General features: G+C 38.8%; 10 protein-coding genes across 10 annotated transcripts; 5 read left to right on the plus strand and 5 right to left on the minus strand.

The window, feature by feature from the left end:
- Positions 1–99: 99 nt before the first annotated feature.
- CTA7 (Cta7p) lies at positions 100–2,577 on the minus strand (the record flags this gene model as incomplete). Its single annotated transcript, XM_043195750.1, has 2 exons — positions 100–2,517; positions 2,569–2,577. The coding sequence occupies 2 exons, from the start codon at positions 2,575–2,577 to the stop codon at positions 100–102; spliced, it is 2,427 nt and encodes an 808-aa protein (XP_043049455.1).
- A 1,296-nt stretch (positions 2,578–3,873) lies between these two features.
- MDJ2 (Mdj2p) lies at positions 3,874–4,200 on the minus strand (the record flags this gene model as incomplete). The annotated part of the gene is made up of 1 exon (XM_043195751.1): positions 3,874–4,200. The coding sequence occupies one exon, from the start codon at positions 4,198–4,200 to the stop codon at positions 3,874–3,876; it is 327 nt and encodes a 108-aa protein (XP_043049456.1).
- Positions 4,201–5,460: 1,260 nt separating this feature from the next.
- Positions 5,461–6,972, plus strand: CDC19 (pyruvate kinase; the record flags this gene model as incomplete). Its single annotated transcript, XM_043195752.1, has 1 exon — positions 5,461–6,972. The coding sequence occupies one exon, from the start codon at positions 5,461–5,463 to the stop codon at positions 6,970–6,972; it is 1,512 nt and encodes a 503-aa protein (XP_043049457.1).
- A 244-nt stretch (positions 6,973–7,216) lies between these two features.
- On the plus strand, positions 7,217–8,092 carry COQ5 (2-hexaprenyl-6-methoxy-1,4-benzoquinone methyltransferase; the record flags this gene model as incomplete). The annotated part of the gene is made up of 1 exon (XM_043195753.1): positions 7,217–8,092. One exon carries the CDS (start codon positions 7,217–7,219, stop codon positions 8,090–8,092), a length of 876 nt encoding a protein of 291 aa, XP_043049458.1.
- Positions 8,093–8,178: 86 nt separating this feature from the next.
- On the minus strand, positions 8,179–9,999 carry MED1 (Med1p; the record flags this gene model as incomplete). The annotated part of the gene is made up of 1 exon (XM_043195754.1): positions 8,179–9,999. One exon carries the CDS (start codon positions 9,997–9,999, stop codon positions 8,179–8,181), a length of 1,821 nt encoding a protein of 606 aa, XP_043049459.1.
- A 347-nt stretch (positions 10,000–10,346) lies between these two features.
- Positions 10,347–11,411, plus strand: GCD7 (translation initiation factor eIF2B subunit beta; the record flags this gene model as incomplete). Its single annotated transcript, XM_043195755.1, has 1 exon — positions 10,347–11,411. The coding sequence occupies one exon, from the start codon at positions 10,347–10,349 to the stop codon at positions 11,409–11,411; it is 1,065 nt and encodes a 354-aa protein (XP_043049460.1).
- Positions 11,412–11,540: 129 nt separating this feature from the next.
- Positions 11,541–12,110, minus strand: HSP21 (Hsp21p; the record flags this gene model as incomplete). Its single annotated transcript, XM_043195756.1, has 1 exon — positions 11,541–12,110. One exon carries the CDS (start codon positions 12,108–12,110, stop codon positions 11,541–11,543), a length of 570 nt encoding a protein of 189 aa, XP_043049461.1.
- Positions 12,111–12,499: 389 nt separating this feature from the next.
- On the minus strand, positions 12,500–13,636 carry SDS22 (type 1 protein phosphatase-activating protein; the record flags this gene model as incomplete). Its single annotated transcript, XM_043195757.1, has 1 exon — positions 12,500–13,636. One exon carries the CDS (start codon positions 13,634–13,636, stop codon positions 12,500–12,502), a length of 1,137 nt encoding a protein of 378 aa, XP_043049462.1.
- Positions 13,637–14,299: 663 nt separating this feature from the next.
- KQ657_005115 (uncharacterized protein) lies at positions 14,300–16,957 on the plus strand (the record flags this gene model as incomplete). The annotated part of the gene is made up of 1 exon (XM_043195758.1): positions 14,300–16,957. One exon carries the CDS (start codon positions 14,300–14,302, stop codon positions 16,955–16,957), a length of 2,658 nt encoding a protein of 885 aa, XP_043049463.1.
- Positions 16,958–17,279: 322 nt separating this feature from the next.
- KQ657_005116 (inorganic diphosphatase) lies at positions 17,280–18,233 on the plus strand (the record flags this gene model as incomplete). Its single annotated transcript, XM_043195759.1, has 2 exons — positions 17,280–17,284; positions 17,387–18,233. 2 exons carry the CDS (start codon positions 17,280–17,282, stop codon positions 18,231–18,233), a joined length of 852 nt encoding a protein of 283 aa, XP_043049464.1.
- Positions 18,234–18,296: the final 63 nt, after the last annotated feature.

The following is an 18,296-nucleotide window of genomic DNA, read 5'->3' on the forward strand; positions in this document are numbered from 1 at the left end:
AGAACTATTTTGGCGTTGTTATTGGCTCAAGTAAGTATCTGATACAACAAGCTATACCATACAATTTGGTATTAGCAGTTTTCTATTCTATAAATATGTCTATATAGATTCATAGTTTAACCATTGGTCAAACCATTGCAAGTTGCTAAATAGCATGTCGTTTTCATAAACTGATTTTGGTGATCCTAGAACTGCCGAACTACCACTTTCAACACTCATGGTTTCCAGATTAGTTAGACCTTCCGATTTCACCTTAGCCTTTTTTATCAATCTCTTATTCAACAACTCTCCTTCATTCTCGTCATCTTGTTCGTCTTTATCTTTTACTCCTAAAGTCGTAAATTGTTCATCGTTGACTACATTTGAACCATGGTCGATTCCAATCAGTTTCAACATATTCAATTGTTCACTTAACTGTAAGGAGACCATATGGTTAGTCATTTTAACACACCAAAGACATTCTTTGGCCATTTTGAACCGAGGTTCTCCGTTAGGGTATTTAGCATCTTTTATAATTGTTAACAATTTAATTGTGTCCTCTAACAAGTCTCTGCTTGAGTTAATGTATTTATTTCCACCAGAGAATACCATAGTTAGGGAATTAACTCCGATATTGAAAAGTAATAAAAGATTATAGTACCAAGGAATGTAAAGCATTTTCCGCTTATTGGTAGCAAATAAAAGCTTAGTAGCTGCTGCTGAAGTCTCCAATAATTTCGGAATCAGTAAACCTTGATGATCCTGGATTCCTTCAGTTTGATTATCTCTTAAAATATCAAACATGGCTTTCCCATGTAAACTCAAGATTAAATCATAAAAATGTAATTTCACTTGGACTTTAAGTAACTTGTATAGATCCTGTTCATTTTCATCATCATAGATTGTATCATCGTTAAAACCATTTTGGTCTAGCCAATCAGATAGTAACGTCAACTCATTATTCATTGCACTCACCAAATTAGAGTCAAAAACATCATTAGTACTGGAATAAATGAAATTAATAATTCTGGCAATGTGTAATAAGGCAAAGGCTGGTTTAGTTAACCAAGTATCACCAACTTCTTCAAAGTTATAACTGGTCAATGGCTCAGCAAAAATATCAATTTCGTTTAGTGCACCATATCTACCAGTTTGTAGAGCAAATACTCTTTCCATTGTGTAGCAACTCCAGAAGATTCTTTTGGCTTTCAAACGTTCATATTCAGTAGCTGTTTGTAGCTTCGGGACTTTACTTCCAATACCCATTAATCTTGTCATGGAGACGGCTTCATTTATAGCACTACTAACTGTAGTTTGTCTGTGACTGACTCTTAAATATAGAGCAATAAGTAACCAGCCTTGGATCAACTCAAACGATTCCCACTGGAAGGAAAGTATACGAATAACCGCATAAGAGTACTTGAAACATTCTTCTTCAAGTTTGAACAATTCCACATTGGGATAAGGATCTGCAGCTACCATGAACCGTATGGATAATGCATAAGTCATGAATAATAAAGCAGAGAATAAACTAGTTTTATTCTTAACATTAGCACCAGACATTGAAGAGGTCGAGTTCCCAGTGGGGGGCCCATTGGCTGATGAAGATGATTCAACCAACTCATGATAGACATTGATTTGCTGACGGAACACTTCTTCATGCAAAATGGCAAATAACGGATTGATATTCCTGAAGAAGTAGTCCACAAGGCTCATCCTACTATCCAACTCACCATAATGCGGATAATTATGGAAAGCAGGATATTCCGAAGGCAATTCTTCCGAAGGAATATAGTGACCACCACTCATATTCCAACCAAAGTATTGGAACCTGGGAACCTTGACCTTTCGACGGTTCTCATATTTGGATATACTCTTGTACAATGTCTGAGACAACTCAAACACTAAGAGGTTCTGATGACGACGGGAATATCTCCATTTAGACAGAGGGAAGATCAAATCAGGCAATAGCAATTGAGAACTACCAGCCATCATTTCATTGGCTGGTCCAATCATACTTTGAAGAGGCTCACGACGATAATACGTTTGGTTATTCTCCAATATAATGTTCTCCAAATATTTAACTCTCTTCTCCAAGTACTTTTTGGTCTCATCATCATCACCGTTATGACTTCTCTTCAATGTCTCATTGTGTTGCAGTGAAATGCTTGTTTCGCTGCCATTGATGTGGTTGATGTTCGCCATTGCACTAACAGGACGTACAATGTCGCCTCCAGTTGGAAGGAGCTCATCGTCAGTAGAACCTGATCTCTTATGGGGGTAGTGGCTCTTCTCATATGTACAGTCTTTCTTATACTTGAGACAAGTATTACAGGGGAAGGTACCAGAACACTTGATCTTCTGAGTCCGACACCGGTCACAGGCTCTATGGACTCGGATACGATACTTTTCCTTTGATGCAGAAGAAGCAGTATTATTGTTCTTGGTGTTCATGTTGATAGAAGGTTGTACTTGCATGGACAGCAATTGTGGCTGTTGCAGTTGTAGCAACAGTTGTAATGGTTGTTGATGTTGGTGCTGCAGCTGTTGTTGTTGTTGGAGTGGGTGGTATTGGAGGTGCATAGGTACATTAAACATTGGAAGCCCACTTGCTGCACTGGAAGTTGGGAGACCACTATTGGTAAGTGATTCCATAGATGGAGGCGTCCTTGCAGGAAGTGGAGGATAAACTGTCAGGTTCGTATTCTCTTGCTGTCCTTGGTTCAAATAGTTCGCCATCTTGCAGTTTGCCTGTTTGTCTTTCTTTCTGTGTTCGGCTGTATCTGGGGCCCTTAAACAGATCTATTCCCTATAAGCAAGAAAAACTAATTCGTGATTGTCTTTAGCAACTCCCTTTTTGTCTGATATTTTCAACACAGATTTGTATATGTATATGTGTGTACGTTGCCTGCGTTAAACACTCTATTCAGACTTTAAACGTACTACGCGTACATTAATAATACGTAGTGACGTAATACGAAACTCTTATGGAAACTAAATTTGAAGACTACAGCATTTATATACTTTTAAAATTTAAGTTCAAATACTTTTTCCCTTGTACTACTACATTGGTTGTTGCTCCAGAGTTTCAATTGTTCTACTCCACGTTGGATGAGTCAAAATGTTACTTAGCTTAGCCTGCATGCCCTTATTGTACTTACGCACGAATGTACGAAATGTATGTATGAAGCGTACGGATGATGAAAACGTCTACTTTTGCGAGGCATGAACAAATTCTCCGTATATGCATGTCTCTCTATATGGTAATTCATTTCATTAAAGTGTGAATTCAAGGTTCCTTTTGATCGGCTCGGTCACTTTCCGGTCATCGGCCCGCGATCCGATACATCTAAATCCTGTATCCTAAAGCGACAGAAGATTGATAAAGAAAATCGCCAGGGACGGTGAAATAAGCCCATTCTACTGAATAATACTTTTTCCGTTAATCCAAAACCCATAAACCGTGGGGTTTTAAGTTAATTCTATTTAACCAATTCTATGTACAAGATGTAAGAAGAAAAAGGAGCTGGTTAGAGTTTAATGAAAGTTGTGTGAAAAAGCATCATAGAATACGAGAACTGCCTCTACCAAGTTGATGATATCATACCACAGACATACTATAATTAGCGATCTTGTGTATTGTATTTTAAAGCATCTAAACGGCTTCAACGGCTCTCTTTTTGTTCCCCGAAACCACATAAGGCTTTCACCACCAAAGTTCATTCTATTTATCGTTAAAGAAGTTATTCTCGCTGAGCAACAATGCAATGTGTGATTTGATGCAGCCGTGACAACGATGAAGCAATGAGACTCGAGAATGTCACGCATCTTAATCTCTGGACCAATAGAAACGTATCTAATGTAAGCACGAGGTTATATCAATTAGTGATTGGCTCATTCAACCAATTTGCTATTTTCCAATACAGATTTCGCTTGATTAATCTTTTGAGCCAAGTATTTCGATCCATGTTTATCCGGATGATTAGCTAACATCAATTGTCTGTATCTACTTTTCACAGTTTGTTTGTTTAAAGTTAAGATTTCATCCGGGGTTATACCTAAAACCATTAAGGCCTCATTCTCCGTCATTGGATCACCGAAAGGAGTATTAGCATAATTCCGAAGAATATGATCGATGTCATGTTTCATTTTGGGATCAGATGCCCAAGATCCGTTCTGACTATTAAATGGATTTGACAGTCGTAAATCAATGTTGTTCATTGTGGCTATTGTTGATACGGGAAGTCTGGAGAATTTCGTACAGGCAGAAAATGTCGCCTTAGCAGTTAGTGCTACTACTGTTGCTGCCACTCCAACTATTATAGGTATCATGCTTTGACTGATGATTACTCGTTACCCCAGATAGTAGTTTTGTAAAGTTTTGCTAGTATTGCGGAATTGATGGGGCAAATGGGTATCACGCGACTTTCACGTGATACACATAGTAAGATTGTAAATTGAAGATATAGAATCAAACAAGCGTGCTAATAACGCTTAACGTGACTTTAACCACGTGACTACGCTGGTAGAACCGCAAAGAAGACTTAACCTTTTATTTCATAGTTGAATGACCTGATAGTGTTGAAATATTTCAGACATAACTCCACAAATTATTATTTAAGTCAATCATGCGCTTAGAAAGATGGTAAACTACTCCGTAAGACCCGTCTTATTTCAATCCCTGCAGACACATGTCTGTATCCACGCATGGCAGTGGTGCGTAACAGATGCGTTAAAGTGGTGCAACCATTAAACGACAAATAATGCGATTAAAAAGTCGATGCGGTTGCGGATCACTTCTGACCGGAGTCATGTGTCACAAAACCCCCTAAAGGGCTATTCGGTTACGGGCCTACGCAACTTTGTAGGCATTGGAAAGCTTTGGTCAGACCAACCAACAGGCAAGTTTGAAGGAGATGGTACGTGTAAGGTAAATATCATCTAGTAACAGTAACGAGTATGCAATTAAAAACCTGCAATTGGGATGCGGACGAATATAGACTGTTAGGCACAACGTGGTTCAATGTGATGCAGTCACTAGATTGCATGAGTTTACGAAGAGAAAAACCAGACAAATACACTGTTTGAAAAATTGATTGATGGTGAAACAAACGTTGCACTACAATCCTTTAGCAATAGGTGAAATGCAATAGAGATGATTGTGGACTTAGAACACTGAAATTTCTACCAATTTTGTCTCTCTAATAGTTTAATTGTGTGTCTGAACTTATCGTACCAATTGTCTGTGTGCGTTATATGCATACATCAAAAAGTAGTAGTAATCTGCATCCTTCTTTCGGACTTCTGCGTGCGGTACACCTATTTTTGCATAATAATAAAAAATAACCGGCGCCCCTCTTTGGCCATTGGTATATAAATACCGATGCCTCCCCCCGTGTATTGAAAAGTTGGATCGAATAGATTGATCTTTTCAAGTTTTATATTATCCAAAACTTACATTCAATAAAATCACATATCACAATGGCTAGTAACTTATCTTGGTTGGTCAACTTAGACACCACCTCCGTCCCTGGTCACTACTTGCGTAGATCTTCCATTATCGGTACCATTGGTCCAAAGACCAACAACCCTGAAGTATTAGTCAAGTTGAGAAAGGCCGGGTTGAACATTGTTAGAATGAACTTCTCTCATGGTTCATATGAATACCATCAATCCGTCATTGACAATGCTAGAGAATCCACCAGATTATACAAGGGTAGACCCTTGGCCATTGCATTGGATACTAAGGGTCCTGAAATCAGAACCGGTACCACTGTTGGTGAAAAGGACTACCCTATCCCCGCTGGTCACGAAATGGTTTTCACCACTGATGAAGAGTTCAAGACCAAGTGTGATGACAAGGTTATGTATCTTGACTACGAAAACATCACCAAGGTGATTGAAAAGGGTAAGATCATCTATGTTGACGATGGTGTTCTTTCCTTTGAAGTTCTTGAAGTTGCTGACTCCAAGACTCTTAAGGTCAGATCTGTTAACGCCGGTAAGGTGTGTTCTCACAAGGGTGTTAACTTGCCCGGTACTGATGTTGATTTGCCTGCCTTAAGTGAAAAGGATAAGGCCGATATTCGTTTCGGTGTTAAGAATGATGTTGACATGATTTTTGCCTCATTCATCAGAACCGGTAACGATATCAAGGAAATCAGAAAGGTTTTGGGTGAAGATGGTAAGGCCATCAAGATCATTGCTAAGATTGAAAACCAACAAGGTGTTAACAACTTTGATGACATTTTGAAGGAAACTGATGGTGTCATGGTTGCCAGAGGTGATTTGGGTATTGAAATCCCAGCTTCCCAAGTGTTTGTCGTCCAAAAGCAATTGATTGCTAAATGTAACTTGGCCGGTAAGCCAGTCATTTGTGCTACTCAAATGTTGGAATCAATGACTTACAACCCAAGACCAACCAGAGCTGAAATCTCCGATGTTGGTAACGCTATTTTGGATGGTTCTGACTGTGTCATGTTGTCTGGTGAAACTGCCAAGGGATTGTATCCTGCTGAAGCTGTTGCCATTATGCACAACACTGTGATTACTGCTGAAAAGGCTATTCCTTACTCTGCTTTGTTTAATCAAATCAGAGCCTTGATTCCTCGTCCAACCCCAACAAGTGAAACATGTGCCATGGCTGCTGTTTCTGCCTCTTATGAACAAGGTGCTGGTGCCATTGTTGTCTTGTCTACTTCTGGTGACACCGCAAGATTGGTTTCTAAATACAAGCCCCAAGTTCCAGTTTTGATGGTTACCCGTAACCAAAAGTCTGCTAGAGCTTCCCATTTGTCACGTGGTGTCTATCCATTCATCTACGAAAAGCCTGCTGTTGAAAACTGGCAAGAAGATGTTGAAAACAGATTGAGATGGGCTGTTGCTGAAGCTTTGGAATTGGGAATCATCAAGAAGGGTGATGCCATTATTTCCATCCAAGGTTGGACCAGAGGTTCTGGTCACTCTAACACTGTTAGAGTCTTGCAAGCTTAAGAGTATAGAAAGAGTGTATACATAAACATATAATCAGACATTAATTAAAAGGAATATTTAACATGAGTATTAAATGTAATGTAATGCAATGCAATGTACTTTCTTGCAGTAGTATAGATGTATTATACGACTTGTAACATTATGGTAAACACACTACTTTAGAATTTATTTTCCAGTAACGAAGCATAAATTTACCTTACGATTTGGTTGCTATTACTACTTCTTCTTCTTTAGGCCGACACCAATGAACGTCAGAAGCATATCATTGGCCTCCAGAAATGTCTGGAAGGCGAGAAACATCAGATTTTATTCCCAGTCCAACAATAAGGAGACTACCCATTTTGGATTCAAGACAGTTGATAAGGAACAAAAGGAAGACTTAGTTAAAGGAGTCTTTTCCTCCGTGGCACTGTCCTATGATGTCATGAACGATGCTATGTCAATGGGAGTCCACAGATTATGGAAGTCACATTTCATCAATCGGTTGGACGCGGGAATGCGCCCTGGTTCCGATAGACCATTGGACTTTTTGGATGTAGCTGGAGGAACAGGTGATATTGCCTTTGGGTTATTGGATCATGCTGAAGCCAAGTTTGGAGACATCCGGTCTACCATGACTGTTGCTGATATCAACGCTGACATGCTTCGAGAAGGAGAGGTTAGATATGGTAAGACCAAATATGCCAAAGAACCCAAACAAAGAGTTGAGTTTATGGTTCAAAACGGTGAAATTATGGATAAGATTCCCGATAACTCAAAAGACGTTTATACCATTGCATTTGGTATAAGAAACTTCACCAATATTCAAGCTGGTTTGAACACTGCTTATAGAGTCTTACGTCCTGGAGGAATCTTTGCTTGTTTGGAATTCTCTCAAGTGGAAAACCCACTAGTTGATTATATTTATCAAGCTTATCTGTTTCTGATGTTACCCATGATGGGTCAATTGATTGCCAATGATAGAGATTCATATCAATACTTGGTTGAATCGATTCGGAAGTTCCCCAAGCAAGAAGAATTCAAAGGTATGATTGAAAAGGCTGGGTTCTATGTTCCTGATCAAGGTTATGAAAACTTGACTTTTGGTGTAGCTGCCATTCATATTGGTGTTAAGTTATAACTTGACTGACTTGTACATATTTAATGCTTTTAGTGCATAATCTCGTAAATCTGCAACTCGTAGAATCGATCTTTTAATGCATAACCTCACATAATCAAAGCTAATGCCTTGTGTAAGTTCTCTGTGAGATTTAGTGTAGCAACAAACTTGTTCAACTTATCATCATCAGTTTTGAATTCACCATTAGAAATTCGGAAGTTGACCTCTTGGCTGATATCCCCATAGATTTGTAATGAAATGTCATTAGAGCCCATCAAATCAATATTATCAATGAGGAAATAGATTGTATTGGACAATGGAACTTTATTCAGTAACGAATCAGACTCATCTTCAACATCTATAGTCAAAGGATCGTTAGTGGAAGCAGACCCATTATCATTTTCATAATCTCTCATAAACGCATCCAAGGCCAACGGTTCTTGTTTCTTACTAGTGAGAGCATTCAATGCCATTAATTCTTCGTCTGTAACATGAGATGACAATTTCAATGATTGCTTCAACTTAGCTTTGTATTCCGGAGAGAATTCGATTGAATTGGAATCAACAGTATCTTTATCCATGTGGATATCTTCAGTTATGCATTGCTGTTGCTTAAAGGTATCAAGAACATTTCTTAGAACAAGAGTGTTTCTAAGAATTGGTACCAAGGTGTTAAGGTCTCGAAGAGCATTCAAACGAATGGCTTTAACGAAGGGAACGTTGAGTTCAGGTAAATTAGAAATGAATTCAAATTTGTAGCCATCTACATAATTGAACTTGCCATTCAATCTAATCTCGTTTTCATCATTTGACGATTCAAGTTGGTAATCTTCGAACGCCAAATATTCGAGCAAATAAGCTGGAATTGGCACAGGATAATTGAAAACAACCCAAAGACACCAATTCTCGTTTCTTCCATTACTAGGAATGGAAACTGTTGCATTCCCGTTGTTAGCATTCGTTAAATAAGAGTCACCATCAAAGGAAAACTGGAACGTTTGATTGGAGAATTTCCATATTTCGTCCTTAAGATTAGATAAATAATTGATGTTGGTAGTATTAGAGTCTCTAACTTCAAGACAATAATTATAGCATTGACCTCTTGGAGCCAATGACTGTGGTTGTAGTTCAGTTTGACGATTGATAAACCTAAAATCTCTCCAATAATCAACAAAGATGCCCAATTCGTTTGCTGAGTTCAAAGTTGCCCTTCCAATAGAATTGATATAGCCTTTGGTGAAGAAATACACTCCAGAGTTCTCCTTTTTCTGATATTGTTGCAACTCAATGGCATAAATCAAGTAAAAAATCAACAAAATGTTATCAAAATATAAAAAAAGATCAACGTTTTCATGTGATAGAGTATCCATTAAACTCAAATGCTTTAAATTCCGGGGGAAATAACCCAATTTCTTCTCCACGAGATTATTATAAAGAATTGTTTCCAGACTACTATTCAAAAACGAAGCATCATTCTTCGCAAAATTAACATTGACAATATTGATCATCTCTTGTTCATTACCCACCAGAACGCTTTCTACTGTGCAAGTCTTATTAAAGAACTGGACCTCAATGTTCTCTCCACCAACGGAAGACTTGAATGAAGCTTCCATGCCCCCATTGCCAAACTCTGATTCTCCTTCGTTCTCTTCACTGGTGTGGTTGGCCAGGGATAGCGAGACGCTGAGGATCTTGGAGTCCTCTATGAAGTCGATGTCCAATAAGATGAGCGAACCAGCAATGGTCAATCGTTGGTAGGGGAGCTTATGGATACTGGAGTTGACAGAATGTGCATGTTTATCAATAAAGGTTTCAAGTCGAAGCAGCTGTGTGAGCTTTTGGATCATTTGGACCGAGGTGTTGTATTTGTCAGCATAGTCATAGAGCAAGGCGATACTTTGATCGATTTGATCTTTGATTTGAGTCATAGTGGGAACCAGACTATGTATAGTAGACTGGGAGTATTGAGTGCAATTGACTATGTTCTGAGTAAATCTGATCACAGGTGAAGGACAGACAGTGTTGCAGACAGTGTATATCAGACAGTGTATATCAGACAGTGTATATGAGACAGTGTATATGAGACAGTGTATATCAGACAGTGTACACTTAATTATAATTCTATTGTTCGTACTGATATTTACGCTATACATCAGTATATGTCATACCTTGTTAAATTACACAAAAAGAATTTATATATTCTAAAATTTCACCATACAAAATAGACATACCGTTATCATTATTATCACCTTACAGTATACGAACAACACCGGACATGACCGGAGTGATATCCCCAGAAGTACATGTATTACTTGGACCCGAGGTTGACCGACTCAAACGAGGTCAGCTAACCGACCCCAAGGAAATGGCATTGGCTATTGCTCATCTTCTTATGAGAGTCATCCTGACCCGATGGATTAATCCTAAGGATTTAATCGCCGTGATACGTGCCGTTGGAGTCGAGCTTGAAAAGGCACAGCCCAAGAATGTTATACCCGGAAATATTGTTCGTCGAGTTTTAGCATTAATCCGAGATGAGATTGAACCAGATACGGCTGATACGATGATGAGTCTGATGTTTAACTTATTGAGTACTGAATCCATCAAACAAGAAACCAATGAAAAGGTTATTGGGCTGAAAAGGTTAGCCAGTGATTTAAGACTGATAATCATCCAAGGTATAAGGGATTTAGTGGATGAAATCACCAATGTTCATGAAGGTATGGAGATTATGGCTGCTGATTTAATTCATGATAATGAAGTCTTATTAACTCCCACAGCTACTGATACAGTGCTTCAATTTTTAATCAAAGCAAGAACTAAAAGAAAGTTTTCAGTCTTGGTAACTGAGAATTATCCTAATAATATTCATAATGTTCATAAGTTTGTTAAAGAATTAGCTGGTAATAACATAGAAACTACATTGATACCCGACCATTCGGTTTATGCGGTCATGTCCAGAGTTGGGAAAGTAATTATGAATGCTAATGCTGTCTTTGCTAATGGTGGATGCATATCTGATTCTGGAGTTGCCAATGTTGCTGAATGTGCCAAAGAGTTTAGAACCCCAGTGTTGGCAATCTCCGGGTTATACAAATTATCTCCAAGATATCCATTCAATAGTAACAGCATGATCCAAGTAGGGAACTCAGGGAAAGTCTTGGATTATTCCAATTCAAAATTATTGGATAATGTTCAAGTTGTGACAAACCCATTGACCGACTACATCCCTCCAGAGAACATTGACATTTTAATGACAAACATTGGTGGATTTGCACCATCATTTATCTACAGAATTGTGTTGGATAACTATAAGACCGAGGATAACCATTTGGAATAGAATAGACAAACAGAACAGAATCATATTCACTATACAATTAGTAGAATCTGCTATAAAATTAGAAGTAGTTACTTAGACTAGTTAATTAGAGTAGCTACTTAGAGTGGTTACTCAGAGCACCTAGCAGAGTTACTTAGCCTCAGCTTTTCCCTTTTCCTCCTTACCCTTTCCTCCTTCTTCTTCGCCTTTGTCAGGGACAGCATCCAATAAATGGGTCACCCCATTTCCCTTGATAGAAATGTTTACGACATCGCTTTCCGCTTTGGGAATGTCGATGACTACACCATCACCATTCAAGTCTGCCTTAATATCATTGGCATTAACCCGCTTATCAAGAACCATAGACCGGCTATAGCTTGATGAATAGTATTGGTTCTTATCCTCTTTCTTTTCAGAAACCAGAATCAACAACTTGTTCTCGCTCTTAACAAAGTCCACCTTGACTTCCTTGTGCTTGATATCTGGGATAGCCAAACTGATCTTATAGTTATCAGCATCTTCCTTCATTTCAAAGTTGCTAACAGTGAACCCCTCGTCAAGAGAGGATCTCTCTTGGAAGGGAATTAACGACAGGAAACCCTCATTTCCGCTTCCAATCATTTTTCTAGGGTTACCCCGTCTGCGGCCATAGAAAGGCACAAAGAAGTCGTCATCAAAGTTATCAAAGTTATCAAAGTTATCAAAGTATCTTCTGAACATATTTGTAGTTGTAAAGCTTATTGATAGTGAACAAGATAAACTTGAATGCCCATTTCAGGGAGTCACAGTGCCTTTATATATTTTGAGTCAAGGCAAGAGTCCATAACTACGAATGGCTGCGAAATCTCTAGAACTTTCTTGTAGGGGTTGCAACATCACGAGACTCGCGACAGATATTGCCTAATTAGGCAAGAGCAACTATATGGGAAAGGTAAAAGAAGTCAATCGAATTACCGGTGCTTATTAATAGCTACTGTGTGTGAAGACTGTGTGTGAGTGTTGGATATGAGTGTTGGATATGAGTATTGTGTGTGAGTACTGTGTGTGAGTACTGTGTGTATATACTGTGTGTATGTATTGTGTGTATGTACTGAGTATATGTAGCGTGATCATGAGTGGATATATGTGGCATCTATTTTGTGAAGACTAGGACCCAAATTCAATCTTAATTTACGTCGATAGGCAGTTGGATTCTGGGTTTGAATGGGATTGTGTTCAAAATAAACCGTATCTAATTCAGGTAGTTTACCCAACTCCCTATTGATCTCGTCAAAAGACAGGATACTGTTGTAGGAGCACCAGAAATCAGTTAACTGAGTCAAATGTGAAAGATTCTCCAATTTGGAGATCTTATTGGCCGTAACATCAATAACTGTAAGTTTAGTGTTATTCTCTAACCCTTCTAGTTTAGATATTCCGTTGTGAGAAAGGTAAAGTTCTTCCAAATTGACCAATTTCTCTAATCCTTCAATCTTTGTAAGTCTGTTGGATTGAATAGAAAGCACCCTCAAGTTAACAAGGTTATCAAGATTCTGTAACTTGGAAATTCTATTCTTTCCAAGCCATAGTTGAGTTAAACTTGATAAAGAAAGCATAGTTTCACTAATAGTCTCGATTTTGTTACCACCCAATTCCAAATTCTTTAGCTTAACCAACAGCTCCAAGTTTCGAATATGCTTTATCTTATTCTGAACAAAATAGAGATTCTCTAATTTGGTAAGATTGGAAATGTTCTTGATATTCTTAATCTTATTGAAGGAAAGATCTAAATTCGACAAGTTGACAAACTCGTTAAGTGCACTAGAAATATGATTGATCCGATTATCATAAAGATCCAATTCTTCGAGTTTCCCGGGTTCAAGAGCTCGAATCCCCAGCATCAGAGTTAAAAGATTCTGTCTTAAGCAAAGACTTTCCAATTGCTTAAATCTCCCCAAATCTAAGTCCTCCATCAGATGGATCTTCAAGTGGATCAAGTCAATGTAGTCGGTATCAGTTTTTATATCCTTTGTAAGATCAACATCGGCATCAATTGTTTCAGGATGATCATCGGGAATAATTGTTCCGGGATATTCCACTGGTAAAGGTTGATTTGCCTCGTCTTCCTCGTCCTCTTCTTCTTCATCATCTTCTTCATCTTCAGTGTGAGAGAGAGCCTCCTCATGAGCATCATGAGCATCACCCGACTTTATTACAGGTGGGTCTTCGGAGTTAACAGCAGTTGTCGCTTCAATAGGTTTGGGCATGTCGTCTTTACAATGACGAACCTAAGTATACACTTTATACTATTTGTCACCCCAGAATTATAATATTGGGAAACCAAGTTAACGTTACGTAAGCAATTACATAACATCAACCAGACAAACTATTGCGTTAACATATGCTGTCATATTATTACGTAAGAAACAACATATGATGTCACAGGTCGCGATTCTTGTCCCTGCCTGTGTTTCAGGTCATTCAATGAAGAACTATTGTACGGTATTTGTTCCCATTTAGATAGCACCTCCTCGTCTATACGACCACTGTCATACTAACAGTTATTCTGACTAGCGACTACACTTGGCCAGGGCGGTATATGAAGACCACACGGCTTGCCTCACAGATCAAGTAAATCTTGTTACACAAAAAGACGTCTTGTTTTCTTTCACCATTCCGTCACTCAGTCTCATCGTCCTAGTAATAAAATATATACTTGAAACACGCTGCTTTTATTTGCCGTTCTATTGGTAAAGTAGACCTGTCATATATTTGGGAACTTAAGGTGGTCCCGAATAAACGCTAGCAATTCAACCCGGGGACTGCTTATTAGAGTTTATACTAAGGATACACTTTTAAATACTAAGCAGTACAGTTAGGACCGGATCATCTTTTTCTTTTCTGGATTAAAAAAAGTACGACAGCAGAACATGTCAACTACTACTGCAAACACATCCACTGAAAAGGTGTTATCCTCTCTCGTGGTTAACGTTGTCATCTTTGGTATATTTGTGGGGGCATTTCTTTTGTTAAGAATCAAGTTCAAGAGAATCTACTCTCCAAAATCTTCTTATGATTTGGTACCAGAAGATAAGAAGCCTGAAGCATTGCCATCGGATCCCTTCCGGTGGATATTTATTCTTCTACGTAAGCCTTCGTCCTTCATTATCCAACAGGCCGGTCTAGATGGGTACTTTTTCCTTCGATACTTATTTGTGTTTGGATTGGTGTTCCTCTTTGGGATCTTGATGTTCACAGTGCTCTTACCTATTAATGCAGTTGGAGGAGCAGGAGGTGAAGGCTTTGACCAATTTTCCATCTCCAATGTGACCAATAGGAAAAGATACTATGCACATGCTGTAATGTCTTGGTTATTCTACGGCATTGTTGTGTTTGTGATCTTTAGAGAGTTATACTTTTACAATTCCTTAAGAGCTGCCACTATTGCTTCCCCTAAATATGCTAGAAAGCTTTCATCTCGGACTTTGCTTTTCCAGTGTGTTCCAGACTCATTGCTTGATAACAAACAAGCATTCAAGTTGTTCTATGGGGTGAAAAGAGTGTACGTGCCTCGTATGGATAGGAAGTTGAGTTCCAAGGTCAATGAACGAAAGAATATGTTCAACATGCTTGAAGGTGCAGAAAACAAGTTAATTACCATGGCCGTCAAAAAACATGCCAAGTTGGCGAAGAAAAATAAGTTGGATACAATCACCGATCAGGCTAATATCAACTCTTATGTTCCAGAGAAGAAGAGACCTCATTTCAAACCAGAAGGTTTCTTCTCCCGGCGGAAAGTCGATACCATTGATTATTGTAAGAAGGAATTGCAAATCTTGGATGCCGAGGTAAAGAAACTTCAAAAGACTTTCAGAAAGAATCCACCCAGAAACTCCATGTTTGTTGAATTTGAAAACCAATACTATTGTCAACTTGCTTATCAAACCACCAGTTACCATTCACCAATGAAAATGTCTAGCAAGTTCACAGGCATGGAACCTGGCGATATCAAATGGACAAATACTCGTTTGTTCTGGTGGGAATGGATTGTAAGACGGTTTATAGCCATTGCTGCAGCTACAGTTCTTATTTTACTTTGGGCTGTTCCAGTGGCCTTTGTGGGTACCATCTCTAACTTAACTTATTTAACTAATAAGATTCATTGGTTAAGATGGCTATTAAAGCTTCCTAAGCCCATATTGGGTGCTATCACTGGTTATTTACCAACCATCATGTTGGCTATTTTAATGGCATTGTTACCTTTGTTTATTCGTGCAATGGCTGTGGTTGCGGGTTGTCCCACCAACCAATCAGTTGAAAAATGGACTCAATCTGTTTACTTTGCATTCTTGATCATTAATGGGTTCCTTATTACTACCATCTCATCTTCAGCTACTTCTACAATCACTCAAATTGCTTCTAAGCCTGAAGATGCTTTAAGTATTCTTGCAAATGGGTTACCCAAGTCATCTAACTTCTATGTGGCCTATTTAATGCTTCAAGGGTTGTCAATTGCTGGTGCAGCTCTCTTTCAAATTGTCGGTTTTTTCCTTTACTATATTTTTGGCTTCTTCTTTGATTCAACCGTAAGAAAGAAGTGGGAAAGATTCTCCGGATTAAGTGCCATGGCTTGGGGAACAACCTTCCCGCTTTATACCACATTAGTGTGTATTACCTTGGCTTATTCCATCATATCACCATTGATTCTTTTATTTGCAACAGCGTCTTTCTTCTTGCTTTACATTGCTTATGCTTATAACTTGACTTATGTTTTCACAGAGGTTACAGACAGCAGAGGGGCTCATTATCCAACAGCACTCTTCCAAACGTTTACTGGTTTGTATTTGGGCCAAATTTGCCTTTTGGGTTTATTTGCTGTAGGGAAAGGTTGGGGTCCTATTGCAATGCAACTTATAGGCATTGGTTTTACAGTTTTTGCTCACGTTCATTTGCAAGAAGCATTTTCTCATTTACTTAAGGTTGTTCCTATTGATTGTATGATGCCATTGGACGGTGTCAGTGAAACACCCTCTTATAAGGGAACTTTGGAATATGAAGGAAAGGTTTTACGTAAACGTCATAATCATAAGTATCATAAGGAAAACTCTGAAAGTGAACATGAACAGAAACATAAAAATGAAAATGAACATGAACATGAAAATGAAAACGACAATGAAACTAACTCTGACGGTGATTTAGAGAAGGCTACAAATACAGTTATTACATGTGTACCTCTTTTGGCAGAAAAGGACTTCAAGGAGTCATCTTCCAGAAACTATTTGATTAGATTTCTTCGTCCTGATGTTTATTTGAACTTCAAAGAATCAAGGAAGATCCTTCCTGCTTCTTACTTTATTGATGATGGTGGTGAGGATGCAGCGGATGATGTTCATGCCTATGATTTACCACATGTGGGGGATGATATGGATATAATGTGGCTTCCTAAGGATCCTTATGGATTTTCAGACATGGAAATTGAGAATATGCCTTCTGTTATTCGTGCTAGTAATGAGAATGCTGGGTTTGCATCGAGTAATTCACCCATTTATTTTGGTGAACCACCAACAGAGCCCTTGAATGTGAAGTGAGTGGGTTTAGTATATAGATTCTATGATTTCTGAGGGGATCATAATGTTAATTAATAATAAAAGTGTGATATAAAGAGTATAACTAATAGCGAGTACTATTACCCGAAATGTCTACCCTCGGATTAGGTTATATTTCCGACAAATTACCGGAAAGTTTCGACTACCCTCGGAACAAGCTAAAGGTGGGGACAAAGTTTTTGCCGAGGTAATGATGCTTGAATAGCCGTTGGTATTTGCTACACCGTATCAACTCATAAATATCCACCAGTATTCCTTTGAAATGTTCCGTGCAAAGTTTCCTTTGGTCAGAGCTTATCGAATCATGAAGTCCGAAAACTACCACGGTTTTTCTAGAACCTTCCAAGCACGTCTTCAACTTACTCAAAGACATCTACTGGCATCACCACTGCCAAAACCAAAGTCCTATAGCACCGTGAAACAAGGTACGAAGTTCACACAAGACTTTAAAACGTACGCTATAGAGAATGATTCGGGTAAAGTAGTCTCCTTCTTCCACGACATCCCCTTACAGTTTGACCCTGCTACCCGGACAGCCAACATGGTGGTGGAAGTACCTCGATGGTCCAACGCTAAGTTTGAAATATCAACGTCTCAACCAGGCAACCCTATAGTCCAGGACGTGAAGAAGGGATCAGTCAGGTTTGTAAAGAACCTTTTCCCTTTTAAAGGGTACATTCATAACTACGGGGCATTCCCCCAAACGTGGGAAGACCCCACGACGACCCATGGAGATCTTTCGGTCGTGGGGGATAATGATCCTTTAGATGTATGCGAGATCGGTCTGCGAGTGTTACAAACCGGTGACGTCAAAAGAGTCAAGGTGTTAGGGTCTCTAGCCATGATAGACGATGGAGAATTGGATTGGAAGATAATAGCTATAGACATTGAAGATGAATTGGCGGGTCAATTGAAGGATATTCCTGATGTGGAGAAACATTGTCCTGGGCTCTTGAGCTCCACTAGAAGATGGTTCAGGGACTATAAGCTTCCAGATGGCAAACCTCCCAATGTATTTGCTCACGATGGGATCTTTCTTTCACTGGAAAAGACAGTACAAATCATACAACAATGTAGCAATAGCTGGAAACGGTTAATTGCGGGTGAGGTAACCTCTGCAAAGAGCTTACCTGCTACTGAAAATGTTTCTAACAGTGGTTCACCCAAGTTGATACAATCTTTTGATTTAGTAGCCAATGACTATAAGGGTGAAGGCCCCATTCCGCCGGAGATAGATAAGAGTTATTATTATTTATAGAGATACGAAGGCTACATTGATACTAATACAGTTTTGTAGCCATGAACAGGAATGAACTGTTGT

Source organism: Scheffersomyces spartinae (genome assembly GCF_019049425.1).
Source record: "Scheffersomyces spartinae strain ARV_011 chromosome Unknown scaffold_9, whole genome shotgun sequence".
Classification (NCBI taxonomy): domain Eukaryota; kingdom Fungi; phylum Ascomycota; class Pichiomycetes; order Serinales; family Debaryomycetaceae; genus Lizanozyma; species Lizanozyma spartinae.